The 22,115-nt window shown below is 39.2% G+C and overlaps 1 protein-coding gene across 1 annotated transcript in view; it reads left to right on the top strand.

Moving 5' to 3' along the window:
* LOC147429080 (uncharacterized) overlaps window positions 1-17,148 on the top strand; it is a 127,035-nt gene extending 109,887 nt beyond the window's left edge. Inside the window, exons 2-7 of the mRNA XM_086494975.1 lie at window positions 14,034-14,479; window positions 15,204-15,215; window positions 15,507-15,524; window positions 15,670-15,805; window positions 15,886-16,105; window positions 16,217-17,148. Coding sequence (XP_086351101.1) covers window positions 14,034-14,479; window positions 15,204-15,215; window positions 15,507-15,524; window positions 15,670-15,805; window positions 15,886-16,105; window positions 16,217-16,716 — 1,332 coding nt within the window. The 3' untranslated portion in view covers window positions 16,717-17,148. The remainder of the gene's footprint in view (window positions 1-14,033; window positions 14,480-15,203; window positions 15,216-15,506; window positions 15,525-15,669; window positions 15,806-15,885; window positions 16,106-16,216) is intronic.
* The last annotated feature ends 4,967 nt before the right edge of the window (window positions 17,149-22,115 follow it).

Consider the following 22,115-nt stretch of genomic DNA (forward strand, 5'->3'; position numbering starts at 1 on the left):
TTGACCAGGAAACAAAATGCTATGAATGTATGGATACCTGCAGCGATTCTTCAAATCAAGGATATAATCAAACCCTTTTGAAGTTATATTCTTATCCTTCTTGATGCTTTCTAAGAATCTGCTTGTCCCCTTTTTATAAAAAAGGGGAGTAATAAAATCAAAGTGCTCTTTAATTAATTGCTACTTCACTTCCAAATATCTGTAGCTTGCTGCAAGATTAAGTTTTCTACTTCTAGTTGGTCCATAGATTGTAATCTGACTAGCCATTGATAGTGCGCAAGAGGAGGAGAAACAAAGAAATGTAGGAAGAGAAAACCAAAACCACACAGCTGAGATTAAAATAGATTATTAAAATATAAGTAGGTTTAATTGTAATAGATATTTAAATGAATTTTATTTACATGTGAATCATGGCGCATAGTTGCACTATTGCTAGTGACTATCATAACAACAAAGAACAAAATCTAACCATTTAATGTCCAATTGATTGGGTATCTAAACATATTTACAATGCTAGGGGCATCAAAAATTATCCCCCACCATCATAACTCGACAAAGTAAGTTTGTTTCCTATTGAAAAAATTACAGATCTACATGATAGGGTTCTGTTTGGCACATGTTGTTAGTCACAAGGTGCAACATGGTCCAGGAACTCATGGAGTTTGGTTTAGCCAGTGTGGAGAAAAGTATATGAGGGTCCCTCTTGCTCATGTCACTGAGTGTTTGCAATCACCTCCAGACACAAGTACATCTTGTACTTTTGCTAGATGTTATTTTTTTGACATCCTTTTTTGAGACATATTCCACATGTGGACAATATGAGTCTTTGGGACTGACATGGCGCATGTTTCCTAATGATGTGTCGTCGCGGCAAAGTCCCTAGATGCTAGTCACATCTGTTTGTTTGACCATTTTGAGCACACAATATTAGGAATAATTTTAGTGGCCATAAATTATCACGTACTAAGTACAAACTTGTTGACGTCACAAGTATTGTAAACAACATTGACGGATGGTTGTTTACACTTATAGGAAGGCTACAACCTGTTAATGAAAATGTTTCATGGTTGGTACCTACATGTGATTTTTTTCACAGTTTATTATGGTCCAATGGTTTAGCAAGGCTTTCAAGAAATTACAACGGGCTATTTACCCATTATTTTTCCTCATGTTATTAGAGTGCTATATGAATAACATTCACCATACGCATTGGCAATTAAATCATGAAAATGCAGGTTCAAGTACATTTTGGCTAAAGGCATGCACACTAGGTGTTATGGGCCCTAGTGTTTAGCAAAGGCTTACTTGGAGCAGCATGCAAATTCATGAAATTGATAGCTTACGAAGCATTTTGCACCACAAGTGCAGTATCTATATGATATTTATTGTAGATCTACCAACCACCATATGAGTTGATGGCTCAGTATGAGTGCTTGTAGATAAGTTGATTGGACTTGGTGAACTTTTTTCAGTTGCTTTTTTCAATCTCTAAAGTTTACCAAGTTGGTTGTTGTCAGTAATTGTGACCCCCAGTCACTAATCATATCTAGAAGACTGTTTGTAAATGGTTGTGGAGATACAACTCACTGCAATACTGCCACTCTTCCAAAGACGGATATGCAATTGGTACGTATTAATCTAGTGCTAAAGGATATGCTATGAGCATATGCTAGCAAGAAGCAACCCAAATGGAAAGATTATCTTTTTGGTTTTGGAATTTGTTTATCATGATGCAAAGCATGTTGCGACTAAGTTTAGTCCCTCCATGTTTATGTCATGTTTTCAACCTTGATCACTGTTATGGTGGGGCTGCCTACTTACATAAATGACAGCAAGTCAAGGGCTTTGTATAGCCTAATGAGTTATGTTAGCAGGTCACTTTCATGGAAATTTGAGGAGAGTCATTTTTTAATGTTCCAATATCTCCAAAAAGTCTGAGTCCTGGTCATTCATCTACACCTCTAAGTTGTGGTGACTCGTTTACAATACTCAAGTGAGCTATAAATAGAGTCTACACACTATGTTGGATTTAAGCCAGCTACATCAACAATTGCACAAGGACAACAATGTGGAAATCAAGACGTTTCTCTTGGTTTCATTGGACCTCCTATTGAACTGTGTATTGGACATCAGAACAACTGGACCTCTAAGAGGTGCCACTGTGGAAAACATTAGTGTTCTTGAGAAGATCTTACCACTTTTGTTTTTGAGGACAAAAACTCTTCTCCAAGGGGGGAGTAATGTCATGCCAAGGGTAGGACTGGGAGGGCACCGCCCTAGCAAAGTGTTGGACACACTTGCAATATAGGGGTCTATATATAGCTCAGAGCCAAAGGGCTAGGGGCCTATATATAGGACGGTTGGGTGGTTACTCGCAGGTTTGTCTTCCCTCTGTCTTAGAAAAATGAAGATTTTTTTCAAATTTCTTGTGATGCACTAGTTGTAGACACTATGAATAGGTCACTTGGCAAGTTTCATGAGGTTTGGACCACTTGAAAAAATCACGCTTATTATCTTGCCACAAAGCGCTTATCATCTTTTGGCCCAAAGTGAATATTTTTTCAAAGTTTCTTGACCCACACTAGTTGTACACACTATGAATAGGTCACTTGACAAGTTTCATGAGGTTTGGAACAATTCTCAAGTTTTTAGCTCCCTTTTTGTATTTGTTGTTGGATTTCATAGAAATTAGGCACAATCGGGTCTCAATAGCTCCAAATGACACCAAATTTGATTCATAAGCTCAATACACAATGGTCTAACATGTGGTAGGCTCAATTGATGAAATTTTTTACAATTTTGAATACCAAGATAATAAGCACGCTTATTATCTCCATGCACAAATTTGCAAAATTTTCAACTTTTGATGGTTCCCACTAGTCCAGTGTATGTTCAATAAGCTCTGAATGAGATTTTACAAATTTTGGACAAGTTTAGCTCGATACCCCAGTACGTTCTGAGTTTGGCAATTTTAGACACAATTGTAGTGGTCATGCAAGTCAAATGATGTCCAAATCACTTGAAACTTCACACAAGCACTCAATTATTACCCTAGATCCAATCCCCTTTGAAAAAGTTTCAAAAAATTGAGCTTTTAGGGTAGGAGATAATAAGCCCGTTTATTATCTCTCAGGTCAAAATGAAACTTTTTTTTCCAAAATTTTGACTTGTATTGGATGTTCATACCATAAACAAGTCACAAATCAAGTTTCATGGAGTTTGGTTCACTTTTCAAGTTCCTAGCCCAAATTTTGTGTTTGTAGTGGTCTTCAGTGAATTTAGGCCTAACTGACAACTTCTCCAAATGGCACCAAATTTGAATCAAGGTCTTATTATACTATGTTCTAACATGTGGTGTTGTCAAATGATGAAAATTGTACAATTTTGAAGACTGAGATAATAAGCGCGCTTATTATCTAGGTGCCCAATTTTGTAACCTTTTTTCAACTCACACACTTAAAACAAGGTATTTTAAGCTCTGGCAAGAAGTTTCAACCAATTCGGTTATGATTTGAGTGTTCTTATCCCATCTCTTCAGAGTGAAAGTGGTTTTGGTTCAATTTTGCACTCAAATGGACTCACAATCTTCTGAGCCTTCACAAAAGTGTTAGCTCACCGAAACAAGATGTTCATGTGAAAAATGTCAAATTTTAGGCCTCAAAAAAGAAGCGCTTATTATCTACAGGTCAAAACGGGCACTTTTTCGGAAATTTGATGGCAATCATGTTTTATATAGCCTATTGCAAGTACTTTTGGCAAAAAAAAAAATCACATTTGCATGCATCTCTCATAGGGGAGATAATAAGCCCATTTTTTGCCAAGCTTTGAATTTTTTTCTTGAAATTTAATTTTTGACTTACCAACAAGTTGCTACAGCTTTTCGAAGATCCATGATGACCAGAAATGTTGTTTTTGATGTCTCAAACTCATTGTATGAGTCTCGTACTTGAAAACTCTAAAATTTTGCAAAACACTTCCTTGATGAAATTTCAGAGGGTGAGATAGGTTGGAAATGCTTATGGATGTCTACTTACCCTACTCCTAATCACATTAGCCAAAAGATTGTGAAAAGTGTCCAGTAACACTCATTTTTCTTTGTTTTCTGCTTCAAAAGTGCGTCAATCCTTAGACTCTAACATAGTCTAAACTATCAACCACTCAAAAACAACCTAATCTAAGCCCAAAGGTTCTCAGCGAGTAGGACTACTTCTAAGACACCTCTACAGAACCGAAGTAGACACACCTCGATTATTCAATTTTTGTAAGTTGGTTTTTGTACTCTAGGCAGACTTAGAGATAGTTTTGAACAATGCTACTAAGCACTAAGGTTTTCCCTAGTTTAGGTCACCTCATCCCCAACAACGACGCCAAAATGTGGGTCTCCCCCCCGGGGCAGTCACTTATCAAAAGCTTCCTATATCACGTGCATTCAAGAGGTTATTAATAATACCTCAATATACATACTATATTTACACTAAGTGCCTATTTAAAAAACCCCCACCCCTCTCTGTATGTATACATTTTGATACGTTTTGATCTTTTAATAATCCTCTCCGGTTAACTCACGTGATAGCATACACATTCTAAAAAGTGACCGCCTCGGGGTCTACCCGAATGCCAAGCCTTGCTATCTTATTGTAGTGACAGTGAGAACCACTAACATAAATGTCATACAGTGGGACGGAGTCAACTTTACTAGTGCATGGAGGCTACAAGAGATTGTCAATCTCTCAAAAAACACAATCAATCCTTGTCTCACACTCTATTGCATGTCAGGCAACAGAAGCTATCCATGACAATGTAGACAAATCTCATCAGTTCCACAAAGCAAACAGAATCTAAACGAGAGAAAATTTATTGGACACTTTGACAACATCTAAAGACACATGCCTGAACCCTTAAATCCCCCTTTTGACCACTTGCCAAAATTGTGCTTATTATCTACATGGCAGATTTGACATAAACAATTTTAACTCCAAATACATCCTAGAGCTTAGCAATGATGCTACTACACCCCTCCAATGCATAAATTGCAGTTTTGTTGTGTGAATTTAGAGTTATGGGTAGATTAAGGAGTGGATGAGAAACAAAAAAAACACAATTTTATCACAAGAAAAGCACAATGTCACGAAGAGCTTTCCCATGTGAGTGCAATGAAGTAGACAAGACTTCAAACGAACACTGCACGAGAGCGTTATGCGCTTGAGAAGAAGGCAAGAGAGTACACAGTGCTCTGTAAAAATGTCATAATGCTTATTATCCAAAAATTAAAAAATCCTTACAAATGTTGGCTTCTATACCTTAGCCATATGGTTTTAAAATGTGCAATGTCCGGGCTCCCAAGGCCTTTAGGGCTCCCCAACTTACTATATTGGCACCTAGGCATGCTAGCTGATGTATTCTTTACAACTTGGAACTCTCATTGAGCCCGTAACAGATTACAATTATTACAATGGATTGAAATAAATCAAGAAATTACAATACATGGCCATTTTGGAAGAAAATGATAAATGTGTAGCTCCAATTGGCATTCCTTGTTCGCATTTGTCCTTGATGTGTAGTCACTAGGCAGTTCATGTTAACTGATGTTGGCTCACTTAGCAATAGCCAATGACTTCCTCAATTCTTTGCTCTGGACTTGTCACTATTATCATGGAGACATCTTTTCCCTCATTGAAATGATGAATTCTAATTTTACAATTATTTCCTAGGTGCTCAAAATCTTACAATATGTGCACTAGCAGAAATAATCAAACCTATGTTATTTAGATTTGCATTTTGTACACCAGGTCTCTACTTTCATTTACTAGAGATCTCAAAGATCTATTTGGACAACTCCTCAATCATTCTACTTCACGGATCCCTTCTTCTTACTTTTGGATGTGTCCTCTGACTCATTATCATCCCTACCAAAGAACCAAAATTGGTTGATGACTCTTCAATCAAAGACTCATTGAACCGGAACTTCGCTTCCCTCATCAACCCTTCTCCTTCTTGGCTTCTTGCTCTAGTTTTAAAACTCTTTACACTAGATCATTAAATTTATGGATGGTCTTGGCACTTTGTACTCTCTAAGCTTCTTGCTTTTGAATCCACTTAAAAACTAAGTGCACATGTACCTTGCTTGCTTTTATCTAGCTCACAAAAAATATCCTCATCTCCTCACTTCTCATTGTATTCTAGCAAGAAGGATTTTTTCAACTTGTTATATGTCCTCAACTTGCAGGTTGGATAATGATAATAGCATTTTTGTGCATCATTTTTCAAAGTTTAAGGAAAATACTCAATATCCTTCACATTAGCATATTGGTCAAACACCTAAGTAAGAATGCCTGGGTCATCTCTTTGACTACCTTTGAAAGTAGGAAGTGCTATGCTTATGTCAATGGACCTTTCCCTATGTCTAGATTTTGCATGGTGATCTGATTCCCTTTCCCGACATTTGGGCTTACCATTGTGATATGGTTTTCTCTCCTAATGTATGTGCTTGTCGCGATGGTCAGTGTCTATCTCCCATATTTGATTGTAGTCATTGCTTGTCTCTGTGACTATATCAGCTTCTTTTCCTTGACTAGGTTTTTTCTGAGAAACTGATCAAAAATGTCTACATCTTCTTACATTGTTGGTTTCAATATTCATTTTGACTTTCCTTTTCCCAACTAAACACTCGCTAAATGATGAGAACTATTTGACTGAGAGCATCTATCAACTCTCTATGAATGTCATCTTTTGGCATGTTGTGAGTGTTCAGAGTCTTTCTTCACCACCTCCGACACTTGGATTTCCTTCGATTTCTTCGCCCTGAGAGTGCAACCCTCATCATCGTACCTTGTTCTGATTCCTCTACCATTGTAGTGATGTGATCCTCATTTTTGATAGACGCTATGACAGCTTTCCATCCTCGTGCTGAGTGTCATGCAAGCATTGTGAATGATTGACTGACTTGGAATTTTGACTGGGAGATTGGTTTGTGTCTAAACATTGGTAGGAAATTAAGAGGATCTTTCACTACTTGAATTGCACTATATATCTTGGGTTGTTTTATCCCAAGGTGGTGGGATCATTATTGCCAGATTTATATGCCGTTTTTGACTTGGATCAGACTAGTTTCTATGACACGTGAGTGCCCACGAGTGGCTTTTGTTTCATGCTTGGAAGCTCATGCATATCATGGTTGAGAAAGAAACAACCTATTGTGGCCACCTCTAGTTGTGAGGCTGAGTACAAGGTACTCACAATTATGGTTGAGTGTGTGTGGCTCAGATGCCTTATAGGCTGATTAGGGAGTTGGGCATGCTGGCACTCTGATCTACACTTGAAAGTTAGAGTACATTGGCAGTTGCAAGGAACTCAATTTTTCATGCTCGAACAAAGCACATTGAGGTGAATTATCACTATGTTAAGGAGAGACACTGAACTAGAGAGATAATCTTGGCTTATGTGGCGACACAGGACAACCTTACCGATTTGTTGACAAAGGCATTGGCTCTTGAGAAGATCAAATATTTCTGCAAATCTTTTGGGTGATGATGTCCATAGGGCATGGAACTTCCATAGACTCTATGTGCAAGGTCTCACTCACTGCATCACTTGAAAGTGGGATTTGTTACCATGTATATGGTAGTGATGTGTGTGAACACAGTTAGAACCACCAGGGAACTTTCTTCCCTCACTACTAGGAGGTTTTATTAACATGTGCATTGTATATACGCGCATCACTCTAGGTATATCTCAGACCTTGTATTCTAACACTTAGTAATACATTTTTCAAATTGTGTGACTTGAGCTTCTTCTCCAAACTTCAAACTATATGTGCATTCTTGAAACCCTAACTGCAAAAGATACGATTCACAATGGGTGGGAATATGAGGCAAAGTGGATAGAAGGGCATGTGAATGGGCATGAGGGCTTCAAACATTCATTTGCGTCTTCAAAAATCCCAAAAGAGGCTCAATCTCCACGTTCATACTCCTATACTTTGAACTCTTCTACCTTTCCTTAGAAATTCAAAGTCCCTACGTCTGAAAAGGGGAGGAAAAGTAGTCTTCACTAAACTTGTTCATATGAAGTGGGATTGCATTTTTTTTTTCAAAATTTAGCTTTTTTTAAACTCTACAACTTTGTAGAGAAATCAAAAGCTAATTTTGGTGATAATAAAGGTCATCTGATAGGATCCTCAGACTATCAATAATTTTAGGAACCCCTACTAGAATTTCATACAATACTATGCTATGGAGCTTCTCCTTGTCAAGATCATAACCAAAGCCATATACTCCTTTTCTTTGCAATATACTTATAGTGACTATTTATTGATGCTTCAAAGAAGAGAAGAATGACATCTGATGATCAGGAAAGCCGCTAAGTTACTTGAGTCATGGAGATCTTAGCCTCCTCGGTCATATGTATACTCAAGCTTCTCTTTGTTTGTAAAGAGCAACAAGAGTACGAGTAATGAAAAGACTTTGTGAGAGGGCAAACCTTGAAATCCGGTCCTCAATCTCGTGTCATCTCATGTTAATACTCTTTTTTTAAATTTTTGTTATAAGCATGCAAGTAATATGTATGTGGAAATTGTAATTGGTTATGCACCCAAAAATCTAATCTATTTTGAGGCGAATTTATGCCTAAATCAACCTAGGGATAATTAAGGTCTCAATAGGTGTACTAGAGTATATCAATTCTCTCTCTCTCTCTCTCTCTCTCTCTCTCTCTCTCTCTCTCTCTCTCTCTCTCTCTCCAAAAAATATAATCTATTTTGAGGTGAATTTATGCCTAAAGCAACCTAGGGATGATTAAGGTTTCAATTGGTGTAGTACAGTAGATCTCTCTCTCTCTCTCTCTCTCTCTCTCTCTCTCTCTCTCTCTCTCACACACACACACACACACACAAACACACACACACACACACATACATGCCTTGGGATAGATGTAAAACATCTACATATTCTCCACATATGTGCAACTCAAGTAATCGAAGTTAGTGGCTCCCAGAAGATCAAACAACACTGCTAGCCACCAAAGGATCACAAATGCATCCAATGCTAGGATGCTCTACATCCTTGCATCCCCAAGTAAGGTCTTTTTTTATTCACCATCGCAAGAAACGGAGCCATTTTGACTTTTCTCTTTCCTTGTATCTCTTGGCACGTTTGCACGTTGTTGGAAAAGGTTGGATTTGTGCAATCTATATGGCCCTCTCTCTCTCTCTCTCTCTCTCTCTCTCTCTCTCTCTCTCTCTCACACACACACACACACACACACACACACACACACACACCCGCACATGTCACTTTCATCTATAGCTTACTATTCTAAGAATGGATACTTGTTGATATTTAACACTACATGGATGGTAGGTATAAGTTAAAAAGGTTTTAAGTAGAACATGAATAACAACTGATAGGTTTGTTGACACCTGTAATGCGTATTCAAGGCTAACAAATTTGTTGTCTTGTTTATAAGGATGCAGGTGAGGACTCTATCTTTATTTAATATCTTTTTGGCTAAGCTATTGTCCATCATTGTCAAACTTGGCCTCTTTCACTTCAGAATAAGTTGTTCTTGACTATATTATGTACAAAACACTAGAATGATACCTCGTTCTCACTATGATGTACAAAAATGCAAAGATTGAGTTGTTTTTGTGCTAATCAGTGTCCTTTGTCTAAAGCCAGCCATCTTTTGAACTGTTATGTTCTTTTGTGTATAAGTATAATTCTGAAAACAAACAAACACGTCCTTAACATAAGGTTCTCCCAGAAAGCTGGGAAACTAGGATGTTGGCTTGGGAGATTTTTATCTATAGGGTTTGATGGACCCACTATCTATAATTTCTTGTTAGGTTGACAGGTGTTAGGTGGTCTTTCCTTGTCTATATATCGGATTCTTGCTCACAACTATTGTAGTCTTTGACTCTGTTGGTTTTAGGTTATAGGTAAATCCAAAATTACTTACCCCTTGTGTAATTATTTTGATTCTTATGATTTTAGGAACATTTTACCTTTAAACGAACTACTCTTGGATGGACGGTCCTAATTGGATACTATGTGCCGAGTTTGATGGTGATACCGAGTCGAATTTAGTATATATTATTGAGCTAGATTTAGCAGATATATTGAGTTTGATAATTGCAGAGTTTGATAACTGCTGAGTCTAATATTATTGAGTTAGATTATGGTGAGCCAGATACTGTTGAGTCGGATGTTGAGTCTAATATTTGTTAAGTCGGAATATTTTTGGGCCGGATTATTTGTTGAGTCGAAGTATTGTTGGGTCGGAATGTTGTTGGGCAGTTACAACTACTTTTGTCTCATTACTTCAAGAGGGTAGAATGCACCTTGTGAGGCATAGTCTATGTAATGTAGCCGTGTTTTGAGATGAATGTATTCTCTTGATGAATCAACCAATGCTATGTTCTTTGTTGTGTCTGATCTATCTCTGTGTAGTATTATGCTCAATCTGAAGTAACATGTGTGAGTTTTTCTATACCTGAAGTGTTTCTTGAGTTGATTCTCTGTGAGAAAATGGTGTTCTTGATCTAGTATTTCATGTGTTGATGAACCACAACACATTTGGCGATCCCGCTGTGTTTACAACTTTGTTAGGCTGCGATCTTTGTGATTGCATTGGAGCGAGCCAATAAATGATGAATTTTGAGCAGTCAAGAAATCATGACGTGCCTGATGTATTTCTGTGTCAACATTGTGTGAGTTGAGTTGTGTGTTCCATTGAAAGATGATGCATGTCAAGGAGACCATAAAGTGTATAGTGAGTTTCTTATACAAGGACTCTATTGTGTGTGTTGTGTCTGCTATGTCTGTTATGTCTGATGTGTCTGTTTGTGCATCAACTTGCCATAGAAGTTGATGTGTAGATTCAGATTTTCAAAAGATTTACATTCATATTTAGATTTAGTTGATGTGCAAATTCAAATTCAAAAGTTTGTCACATTTTTAGATTCAAGTTGTATTGATTCAGACAGTTTTTTGTTCCTGATAGATTCAAGCGATTTTTTATTTTGGACATTCTACAACCAGTCAAGTACCATGAATTCTTGGAGGTTTGAAGAGAATTTCAAAGCTGTGATGGCTCTATAAGGACTTTGACTTTCTCCCTCTTGTCCAAAACGGGCGCATGATAATTTTTTTACAAATAAAATCAAAACTTGTCGGACCTTTGGATTTAGAAAAAATAAAATAAATAAATATATACATATATATATATAATCATTAATATATATATATATGTTTGTCTGTGCATATGTTTTTGTATATAAATATAAATAAATAAATAAATAGTATAATAAAAAGGACTATTTACTATATATGTGTGTTTGTGTATATGTGTGTGTGTAGAATTTACTAGAAGCATGAAGGTGAGGCTTCACTTTAACATTCTAAAAGAATAGAATGCAAGAGAAGTCAAGCCATGTGAGGATGTGAAATGAAAGGTGAAATAAAAAGATCCGTATAATATTTTAAATCCAAAATAACGTTTAAGATATGTCTCAATTGGTACTGAAAACAATGAAAGTATGCCTAACTCAACTCTCTTGTAAGGCTTCTTTTAGAAAGTATAAAAAAAAGATGGATAGATCAATGATATCCATTCATAAGTTTATTGTAATAGATTAGATTTAGATTAGAATGCAATTAAGCCCAAATCACAAAGTAATTATGGCTACTAGTTTGTCTATCAATATAAGAAGAGTATTAAAGTAGAAAAAGGCATCGATAATTTCCAGGTGGTGGCTTATTCTAAGTTTTACACATCATTGGGTAGAGGTAGCCTGCACTTTCCAACTTTCTTCCACAAAGGATGTATCACATGGTAAGGCTTATTAAGCTTACACATAGCACACGAGGAGGAGAAGAGATTCACATGAAATGTAACAAAACTTGCATTCCAACAAGATAGACTGATCTATAGGCCGGTTTGGACCAATAGATGTCATTGATGACCCACTTGCTTTATCCTTGTCTCCTCACCCTTTTAGGTATTTGGCATAAGTCGCATGCATCTTTATATGGTTTTATAGTGTGCAAAAAAAATCGTAAGGATGTACGCGACTTATACATTTTTTTAATGTGAAAAATTTTTGCCCCCCCTCCCTCTTTTTTTTTGAAGTGGATAAGTCACTAGGTTGCACACACATGTCTATGAAGGGAGTAAGGGGGAGGGAACCAAGAATCCTCTTCATTTTGGCTGTAGCACAAACCATTTTTCTTGAGCAATTGAGATATCAAATTTTGCAATTATCGGCTTAAGCGATAGGTTATTGTGTGGGCGCAATTAGTGGATTGTTGTTTGTGTGGGCGCAATTAGTGGATTACTGGATGACTTGGTTAGTTGAGGGGTTTATCATTGTGGGAGAGTTAAGAGAGAGCACTTTTCTATATGAAGAATGCATAGCATCTTTTAGCCTGCATAGATAAAGATAGTAGTGCCCCACATTGAAGCTATACGATATGTTAATAATGTAGCTTCGCTCTATTGATGTAGTTGGAGATGGAGACCTGGTTCTTGATATTGTTGGGTATAAAGCAAGATTCATGAATCACAATGATTCATGAGGTATAAGTTAGGCCTTAGTCACATGAAAGAGAGAGAGAGAGAGAGAGAGAGGGAAGCATGACTTTTACAAGTGTTACGACTAGGTTCCATGATTATTAGGCCTTTGGATGTGGACATGGTGTATGATAAAGGCACTTGGGTGCCATGGTGAAGTTTGTAAAGCATTCATGTGATGGGGCAATTTCTAAGCCATAACTTATGCCATTGTCGCACCTTCACATGACCTAAGGTGGGGTATTTAGGAAAGTATGGTATTCAAAGAGAAGGGAAAGAGGATGACTTTTAAAAGCAATGTAGGTGAATGTGAGAGAAGAAGGGTGAAATAAAAGAGCTTGTTGTTAAAAGTGGGGTTTTTTGTTTTTGTGGGAGAGAGAGAGAGAGAGAGAGAGAGAGAGAGAGAGAATATAGACGTGTCTTTAAACCCAAGATCTGTTACTCTATAGGGAATTGGGATAACTAGTCTACCACACTTGGGCGATAGGAAGGTTATTCCAATTTCCTCCTCTCTCTCTCTCTCTCTCTCTCTCTCTCTCTCTCTATGTGTGTGTGTGTGTGTGTGTGTGTGAGAGAGAGAGAGAGAGAGAGAGAGAGATCTCTCTCTCTCTCTCTCTCTCTATGTGTGTGTGTGTGTGTGTGTGTGTGTGTGTGTGTGTGAGAGAGAGAGAGAGAGAGAGAGAGAGAGAGAGAGAGCTCCTCAAAATAGAGTATTGTACTCCTCTCTCTTTTCTCCACTCTAAGGCATGTTTTAGCATGCCAGAAATGTAGGTCCATTTGTTGAAGCTTATGTTTAAGAGGAATTATATTTAGGAAATACAATACTTTCCAATCAACCAGAGACGCGAGAGAACTGGGGGGAAGGGGGGGGCTCACAACTAAAATGTGGTTTGAGAGCAGATGCTTTGGATCTATTGTTATATGTACGAAGTGACATTTCTTCCGACCTTTTGGTTTAGAAGATGTGAACAAAGATATGAATAACAAAAAGAGAGAGAGAGAGAGAGAGAGAGAGAGAGAGAGAGAGAGATTCCTTCTCTATCATGTGCTCTTTGTAAATAGGTATACAAAAACATAATTTGAGAGAGAGAGAGAGAGAGAGAGAGAGGCATTTGAAAAGCAATATACCATATACAAACAATATTTCACCGAAAGAATTGAGAGAGAGAGAGAGAGAGAGAGAGAGAGAGTGTGTGTGTGTGTGTGTGGGGGGGGGGGGGGGGGGGGGGGGGGGGAAAGGTGAAGGGCATCACGGGGTAGGCTAGGAGGGGAGGGTGGCAAGAAGCTTGATTTGGTTGGTGGCGAGCTCCAAGAAAACAAGAGAGCCCTTGCAAACATTGAAAAAGATGGAACTTTGAAGGGAGACATAAAATAGCCTAGCACGCAATCCAATCCAATCCAGTTAAATAACAGAACACATTTTTATTTTTATTAAGTATGGAGCTCTGGAGCTTTGAAATGGATAGCCTAAGTTATGCCAAAGATTTGCCACACAATTCTTACCTATTTCCCTCTTCATCATCTTTATTTTAGACGGTTACTTACTAAATTGCCCTCTAAACTGTCTAGCGCCCTCTACATGTGCTGCTAAACTTAGTGACGATTGCCTTTCGTATAAATGCCCCTTCCCCCCCCTCTCCTCATATGGCGAAGAAGCAGACGCAGGCGCAAGACCAATAGTAGGGGCCTCTTCCCCTCCCTCTCTTCGCACTCTCACTCTTCAACTCTGCTACGAGAAGGTTTCCATCGCCTCTCGTCTGTGCATAGTGGCACGAAAGAGGCGATGGCTTGTGCCTGCATCAGTGCATAGCCGCCGTGCCTTGGATTGTGGCTTTGCTGCAGAAGATTGCTTCCTTTCATCGCCAGTCTCTCTGGAAAAAGCTGCGCCTTTCCCCTTTCTTTTCTCCTGCAGGCGAGTCTTCTATCCGCCACTTGTCGCCTGCCTGTGTGCGATTCTATAATATTCATTCCATTCAATTCTCACGGCCGTTTCAAATTTCAATGGAATGTATATAAGGAGATGACATGAATTCGCAGAATTTAAACTGACAGATATGATACATATTTCTGCTTGCAAATTGCTAATTTTTGAAGTTGCCTTGTCTTGCTGAGTGCTTGTCTGATCACTTCAGCAATCAGTGATGTCGTTTGATATTATTGATTTATTACCTGTGTTTGTTTTGGTAATCGTGCCCATGGTGGTGTCGCTTGTTGAGAACTTGGCAGAGAAGAAGTACCTAGGTAGAACTTTTAGAAGGCTAGAAGAAACTGGAGAGAGAGGCTTGAACGCATTTTTGCGTGCGTTTGCGCCTGCCTGCGTGATGAAAATGGAAAGCCTGGAACTTGGAAGAAGGCGCTCCGTGGCAGAATCTTATATTGCTCGGTGAGGGGATGATGCCTCGACAAAGCAAGTGTATCCAAAGGGAGACGTGTGTCACGGTGTCAGGATGCCTAAAAAGCTCTTTCAGTTTGCTTGATTTTTGCAGCTTTCTCACACAGCCTTTCGTTCGGACCCAACGGAACGAGCTCTCTACACACACACACACACACACACACACTCTGTGTCACACACCCCACTGCGTTTGTTTCTTGTTGCCTGACCCGGGCTATTTTGGCTCCTGCTTTCTCTTTTCCAGGTCTGTTCCCAAGTATTTGAAGAATCTTCTGAGCTAAAGAGAGAGTCTGCATCGTCCAGTGACTACCATTATCACTTCGCCTCGTCCTTTGCGTTTCCTTCTTCCTGACCCAAGGAAAGCAGTTAACGAGGTCTGCAAACTTCTGATTTGGAGTAGCAAAGGGCGGCATGCCCGGCTTCCCCCTTGTCAATGCCAGCGATGCTCACACACCCGATTTGCAAATCAACCAACCTCTTCCCCGCTCCAGGCTGCCTCAACCCTCCGTCCTTTATCTTGAACGCATGCCTTTTCACCAAAATGCAGCAGAACATGGCTTTCATGGTATTTCAACATCAGCTTTGCCAATAGATCCCTTACAACACCAAGTTTCTTCTACTCGTGTTGCCTGCAATGGGAAATCTCCCACTCACAATAAGGATTCTGCTGGCCATGTTGGGGTTCCATTAATTCCTCCCATTGATGGCAGTGTGGACAGTGAGCATGATTTGGCTGCCATGGTTCACGACTTCATGGAAAATGGTAGCTTTGAGTCCGACTTCCCAGAGAGCAGTGATGGGGAAAGTGGTCTTCCCAGCTGTTCCCGGCTGTTCGAAACTCTTCAGGTAAATAACTTCCTTAGACTGACTTCTCTGTACTTGGTGGTGTTTACCTCACATTCTCATCAGCCTTCTTGTTTCTGCAGGCTCTGAAGCTCAATACAACCTTTGTAGAAAAGGAAATTTTGTCTATTCTCTCAGTGTTCTTGTCCTCCGTCAAGGATGTAGACTTGTTTTGCCTGACGTCTGGGACAGAATGTAAAGGTGCCTGCATTAGACGAATGCTTGTGAAGCATCTCAGGGTTTGGGGTTATGATGCTGCTATTCGCAGCTCTAAGTGGCATAATTCAGGGAAAGTGCCTGGGGGTGAGTGCCTCCCACACTGCATAATGGGTCTTTTTTGTATTGTGCTCTCTCAAAGCTCTAATTGCTTTTTGCTTGATGATCTTTAAATTGATTTCTTTCTGACATTTTCAGGCGAGTACGAGTACATCGATGTCTTAGTTAAAGGAGAGAAGAAACCAGCTGAGCGCTTGATTGTGGATGTGGACTTTCAAAGCCAATTTGAGATTGCACGACCCACGCATTCGTATGCTGCTGCTCTCAAAAGTTTACCTGTTGTCTTTATTGGTTCTGAGGAAAAGCTCAGGCAAATTTTGAAAGTTATGGCTGAAGCTGCCAAAATGTCTTTGAAACAAAATTCAATGCCACTTCCTCCGTGGAGAACGCTTGATTATATGTTAGCAAAATGGTGGTCTAGTGCGGACGACACTCGGAGCAGATATTGCAGGGGCCAAAATAGTTCTGTAGGCAGAGACATGGGAATAAGGCAATGTGTTGAGCAATTAAAAAATCTTAAACTGTGGGTGGTGGTAGAAGTGGATAAGTATCATATCCAAAAGCCATTAAATTTGGAACGAAACAGGATGATCTACTTTGCAGCGCGGCCGTTGAGTTCTGGCTTTGCAGTTTCTTGATTGGTGAAGGAAAAGGTGATGGCAGGCACAATGCAAAGCTCCAGTCATGTGTGTCAAAAGCGTGGCATTTTTCTACATGCGTTATGACAATTGCTCAGTATCTAGTTCTAATAACCTGCAGCCTACACATATTGTATATCTCGGCTTCCTGGCGTTGATGATGCGTGTAAGTCCAGTGTATAGAGGTGAGCTTGTGACCAGCTATACGGTCAAATTTTCAAAGTGTTTCCAGCTCTTGTGGAAATTCAAACTGGCTGAATCAGATAGTTTTGAATCAGATTATCCTACTGATTGTAGAGGCTAACCTGCTTATACATAAAAGAATCTACAGATTGGGTTGGTATTGAAGCTGACAGGAATATAATTCCTGAAATATCAGGCCGACTCTAACTAATGACAAATCGTAAATCAAATGTTTTTTGAATTGTCAAATCACATCCATCGATGCTGCATGTGGTTATTACCATTGCAGCAGCTTTTGTGTCCAGTATCTGTGCTTTTGGTTTATATAGGTATTTCCAATTTGAACTAGCATGTTGGGATCGAAAGGTTAGCATCTGTGCTGGTGAGACCCAAGGGGGTGATTGCGGAAGCAGATGGCCTGTTACATAGATCTTGGGTATAATGCACTTTCAAAATCACCTTTAGGAAACCTGCACATGGCATAATTCAACTGATGTTTTGTATCAATTCGGAGGAATGGAGACGGTGGATATTTGTAACTTTGTGGCTACCTGTCCAATTTTTTTCTTTGATGCTGCAGGAATAAGCTTGAGAGACTTTAGATCTATACAATGATGACTAGTCTTGAACTCAATGCCTGATACTCGAGATGGGAATGGGATAACCATCTAGCCTATTCTACTAACTATTAAATGGCTTCAGAAAAGTAAATTCAGTACATTCAACTGGAAGTGCATAAAAAGTAGAGGAAAAGAAACAGGGAAGGAGAAGAAAAATACAAGGTAAACGGGGACATCTGCACATGCATAGATTCAATACGTACGTGGAAGTGTTAAGAAAACTCTTGAGGAGAAGAAACACCCAGGGATAGGAAAGGAAATGAAGATTACATTATACATAGGAGTACTGAGTGTTTTGACTTTCCATTGTCACAAGGCTTTTCATTTCTTACACTTCCACTTCCACTTTTCCATTCAATATGTCTTGTAAAGTTAAATTTTTGAAATTGTAGACCTATGGTGATGTGCAAGTATTCCTAATGGCTTCAAAAGTAAAATACTCACTACTTACATAGTGCAAGTGATAATAGTACATATTGCAAGGACACTTTAAAGAGAAGAAAATGCTAAAGAGAAAATAAAAGAGAGAAAAAACACAAATGTACCAATGTGAAGTAGACCACCTCTTTATATGGATGCAAAAGGTCTTTTGACTTTCCACCTTGTTTCTTGAACTCACCTTTCATTTACTTGAGATGTTTTGAAAAGCTTTTTATTTTTTCTAGCTTGGGGAGACCTAATAGTTAGATTCTCTCTCTCTCTCTCTCTCTCTCTCTCTCTCTCTCTCTCACACACACACACACACACACACACACACACACGCACGCGCGGGGAAAATACATAGTGTGTGTATTTTGAGAGTAGTCATGGATCACTATTGACCTTGGGTAATTCTAAACGTTTCCCTTTTCTTACTAGAAAGTAGTTTCTAAGTAAAACTGAGCATAGGGACTTAAAGTATCCATTGAACAATGTTCGACACATGGAGATTTTTGAAGTGCCATTAACCACCGTGCATGTTCATAGAAGTTATCAAACCCGTTTTGAAAGTAAGTGCATAAACTCTTTTTCATGGGTGCCAACATCTTGAAAGAGCATGAAGGCATGCTATTTAAAACCCTACGAATCATCCCTTAGCTTACAATTTGTGGAAGCCCGATTTTTTTTTCAATTGTGTAGGTATTAGTGCTTCATAAATGGGCTCAAATTTCTCCTATGTAGCCATATTTTGAGGCTTTTGAATTTTCCTATTGTTATGCTTGAGTGAGAATCAGGAAGGCACATAACTAGTGGCAATAATGAGTAGGCTATAGAAACATTGATGATAGGTCAACAAGATGAGAGTGATATTTTTTTAACGTAAGTTCATGTCTTTAATAGACAAATATTAATTGTTGCTAAGCCTCTTCCGCATTGTTGCTACAAGTTATGCACTATGTCATGAGGATGAACTGCAATCAATCCTTTGTTCAACAAAGTTTAATCTAAAATTGATAGAATTTCTACAATACAACAAAATTCACACTCTTGTTAAAGGGAAATTGGGTATCATAGAAGACTAGTCTTCCTTGAAAGAATTCTGGTTGGATAAAAACCAATAGGAGATGATGGTAGAAATGTGAACATCGTACAATAGAATGTTGTTTGAGCATGAGTGGTTGACTAATGGCACTTAGGGGGCACCATAGATGTTAGAGATAGATAGATAGATAGTTCTATTATCATCCTGGGAGGTCAAATATGACCTATGGAACCAAATGAACATGTCACGTGGTGTGAGTGGAGTTCATAAGTGACTCTCGATGCTCAAAAATGGCTGAAATGAGCGTCGCAATAGAGAGTCCACATCGTGGTTGGGAGAGGAAGGTATGTAGGGAGAGATCATGGCTGAATATATGGGGAAAAGAGGACCTAATGTGGTCAAAAGCTGAGCACTCAAGTAGTGTGTGGTACTCACTCTCTCGCACTTGACGAGGGCATAAGGTGCAAAGTCGATGACACTCCTCGCCAGTGCCCCAACGTCCGGTCTCGCAGCATAGAGAATGGGAGCTAAGATGAATGGAGGCAATGGTGCGGATCGCACTCAACGGGATGGGCTCAAGAATGTAGGAATGGGTTCGGTTACCTCGTTCCGAGAAGAAGAGAGATTTGTAGTTTGGGGCAACGTGTGTGGTGTAATGGCTGAAGCGAGAACCTCCGGATTTCTCCCAAGCCGTGATACATTGGCGTTGTAAGAAGGCTTCATTAACTTGGGAGTCGATCGACGCATCCTTGACCAAGTGACATACATCCCATCTTCCAAACCATTTCTTGATATCAAGCATCCACCCCGAACTTAGTATTTTGCTCTTGCATGTCTTTTGAACCATTTGACTTGCTTCATATGCGATTCTAGGAAGTCGATGCAAAGGGCTACGTTGTGTCTTATGCATGTACTCCACAACCCTTTGCATGCCCAAGACCTCAATGGGAAGCAATCCGGACTCAAGAAGTAAGAGCATGTAGGGTGTTTGTGTCTTGAATTGGAGAAAGTTGGTGAGAAAACGCTTTTGGACATTCTCAAACTCTTTCCAAGTAGACTTCCCGATGCTTCCACCCCACACCTCCACTCCATAAAGAAGCACCGGTGTCACCAATGTGTCAAAGAGGTACTTTTTAAGAGCCCAACACTTGATCTCTCCTGCATTGCACATGTTCTCAAATGCATAATAGGCTCTCTTTCCGGCTTCCAAGTGACGCATTGCACAATCCTTCCATTTATGATTGGATGGAACCTCAAGGCCAAGGTACTTGAAGTGATCTACCACTTCAAGTTTCTCATTGTTATATACAATACATGGATTTTCATCATTGAGGGTCTTTACAAGCATAACCTTGGTTTTGGATCCATTCACGATCAGCCCGCTATGTAGGCAAAAGCGTTCCAAGACACTCATAAGCTTTTGTGAATCTTCTAAGGTATGTGCCAAGAGCATTACATCATCGGCATAAAGCAAAAGCATGATCACCGCATTTCCAATCTTAACCTCTTCTATGCCTTCTTGCTGCATAAAGTCAAGAACCATGCATTCCAATTCATCAATGAGTAGCCCAAAGAGGGTTGGGGAAAGTGGGCATCCTTGTTTGACACCAATAGTGCTTGCAAAAAATTCTGAAATTCCATCTCCCATACGTAATCGACATATCACTTTTTGGTAGATGCGAAAGACTGCATGCATAAATTCTCTCGGCACTTGAAGGCTTTGCATACGTCTCCAAAGATTTCCTCGCGGTACCATGTCAAAAGCTTTCTTGAAATCCACAAAGCAACAATACAACTTTTTCCTTTCAATCGAAACGCTTCCATAAGAACTCGAAGAGTGACAAGGTGATCAATAGTGCTATGATGCTTTCGAAAACCTGCTTGGTCAAGTGCACGTTTGCCATTCTTTTCAGCCCATTCACTTATCTTCATCTCCATGATACATCCAAATAACTTTGCCATTAAAGAACCAACCATTATAGTGCGATAGTTGTTCACATTGTTTACATCTCCTCCTTTGTGCAAAGGTTTGATCCAATTTGCACTCCAATCATGAGGCATGCCATACTGAAGTGCAAGGTTAAACATATCGCATATCCAATATCGTGTTTTCTTGCTTGTCCATTTAATCATTTCAGCCTTGACACCTTGAAGGTCACTTGCCTTATGAGTAGCAAGTTTCTCAAGCGCGCGGCATACATCTTCAATGGTAAAGAAGGGAGACATAAACGAAAGGGAGCTACAACACTCCATCTTATCAACATTGGGTTGCTCATAGAGATTCTTACAATGCATATACATATCCTCAAGAGTCAAGTCACCAAAGCTCTCAACGCGCTTGCCTTTTAGATTTTGCCAAAACTTGCCACATGCATGTGCTTTCTCTTGTGCTAAAAGAAGTTGTTTTTCGACTTCCCACCTTCTCCTCTTCTTTTGAACAAGTGCTTTGTATGTGTGTGAACATTCCAAGTAAACTTCCTTGTCTTTGATTGCATCCAATCTTAGCAAGTGTTTTCGGGCTTGACTACATTCCATGTCAAACCATTTCTTCTTGGTGCTACCCTTCTTAGACCTTTTGCAAGACATGTGTTTCACCGAAAAGCATTCCTTCGCACAAGAGAAAATTACTTCTTTGAAAACTTTCCACTTGCATTCTAATGTTGGGCTCTCTTGATGCTCTATCATGCTTAACATTTGGTCCACCATATCAGCATATATAAGTGCTCGTTTGAAGTCTAGACGTAGGTACAAATGATTCACATCATGATTGGAAGCTACATGCTTGGGCCGTTTACCACACTTGAGGTCAATACATAACATCCTATGATCCGATTCCGGATTCCATTCACCAAGTGTAAAGCTTTGTATGCATTCTAGAGTGGCTTCCAAGAACAACATATAGTCAATCACGCTAGCACCGTTGTGCTTTCTACATGTAAAGTCATTGGTGCCTTGCCATAGAGATATACCATTTGCAATGAGCATTCCGGTACTATTGCACATATGTAGAAGTAACTTTCCATAGTGATCCACTTCTTTTGCATCATTAGAACTTAGATTATACATGTATGAGTCATCCATTCTTCTTGAGACATGCGGCATGTCTACTATTTGTATATCGTGTTGTAGCATAT

This window comes from Adiantum capillus-veneris, chromosome 22, assembly GCF_014529385.1.
Source record: "Adiantum capillus-veneris isolate H3 chromosome 22, ASM1452938v2, whole genome shotgun sequence".
Taxonomy (NCBI): Eukaryota; Viridiplantae; Streptophyta; class Polypodiopsida; order Polypodiales; family Pteridaceae; genus Adiantum; species Adiantum capillus-veneris.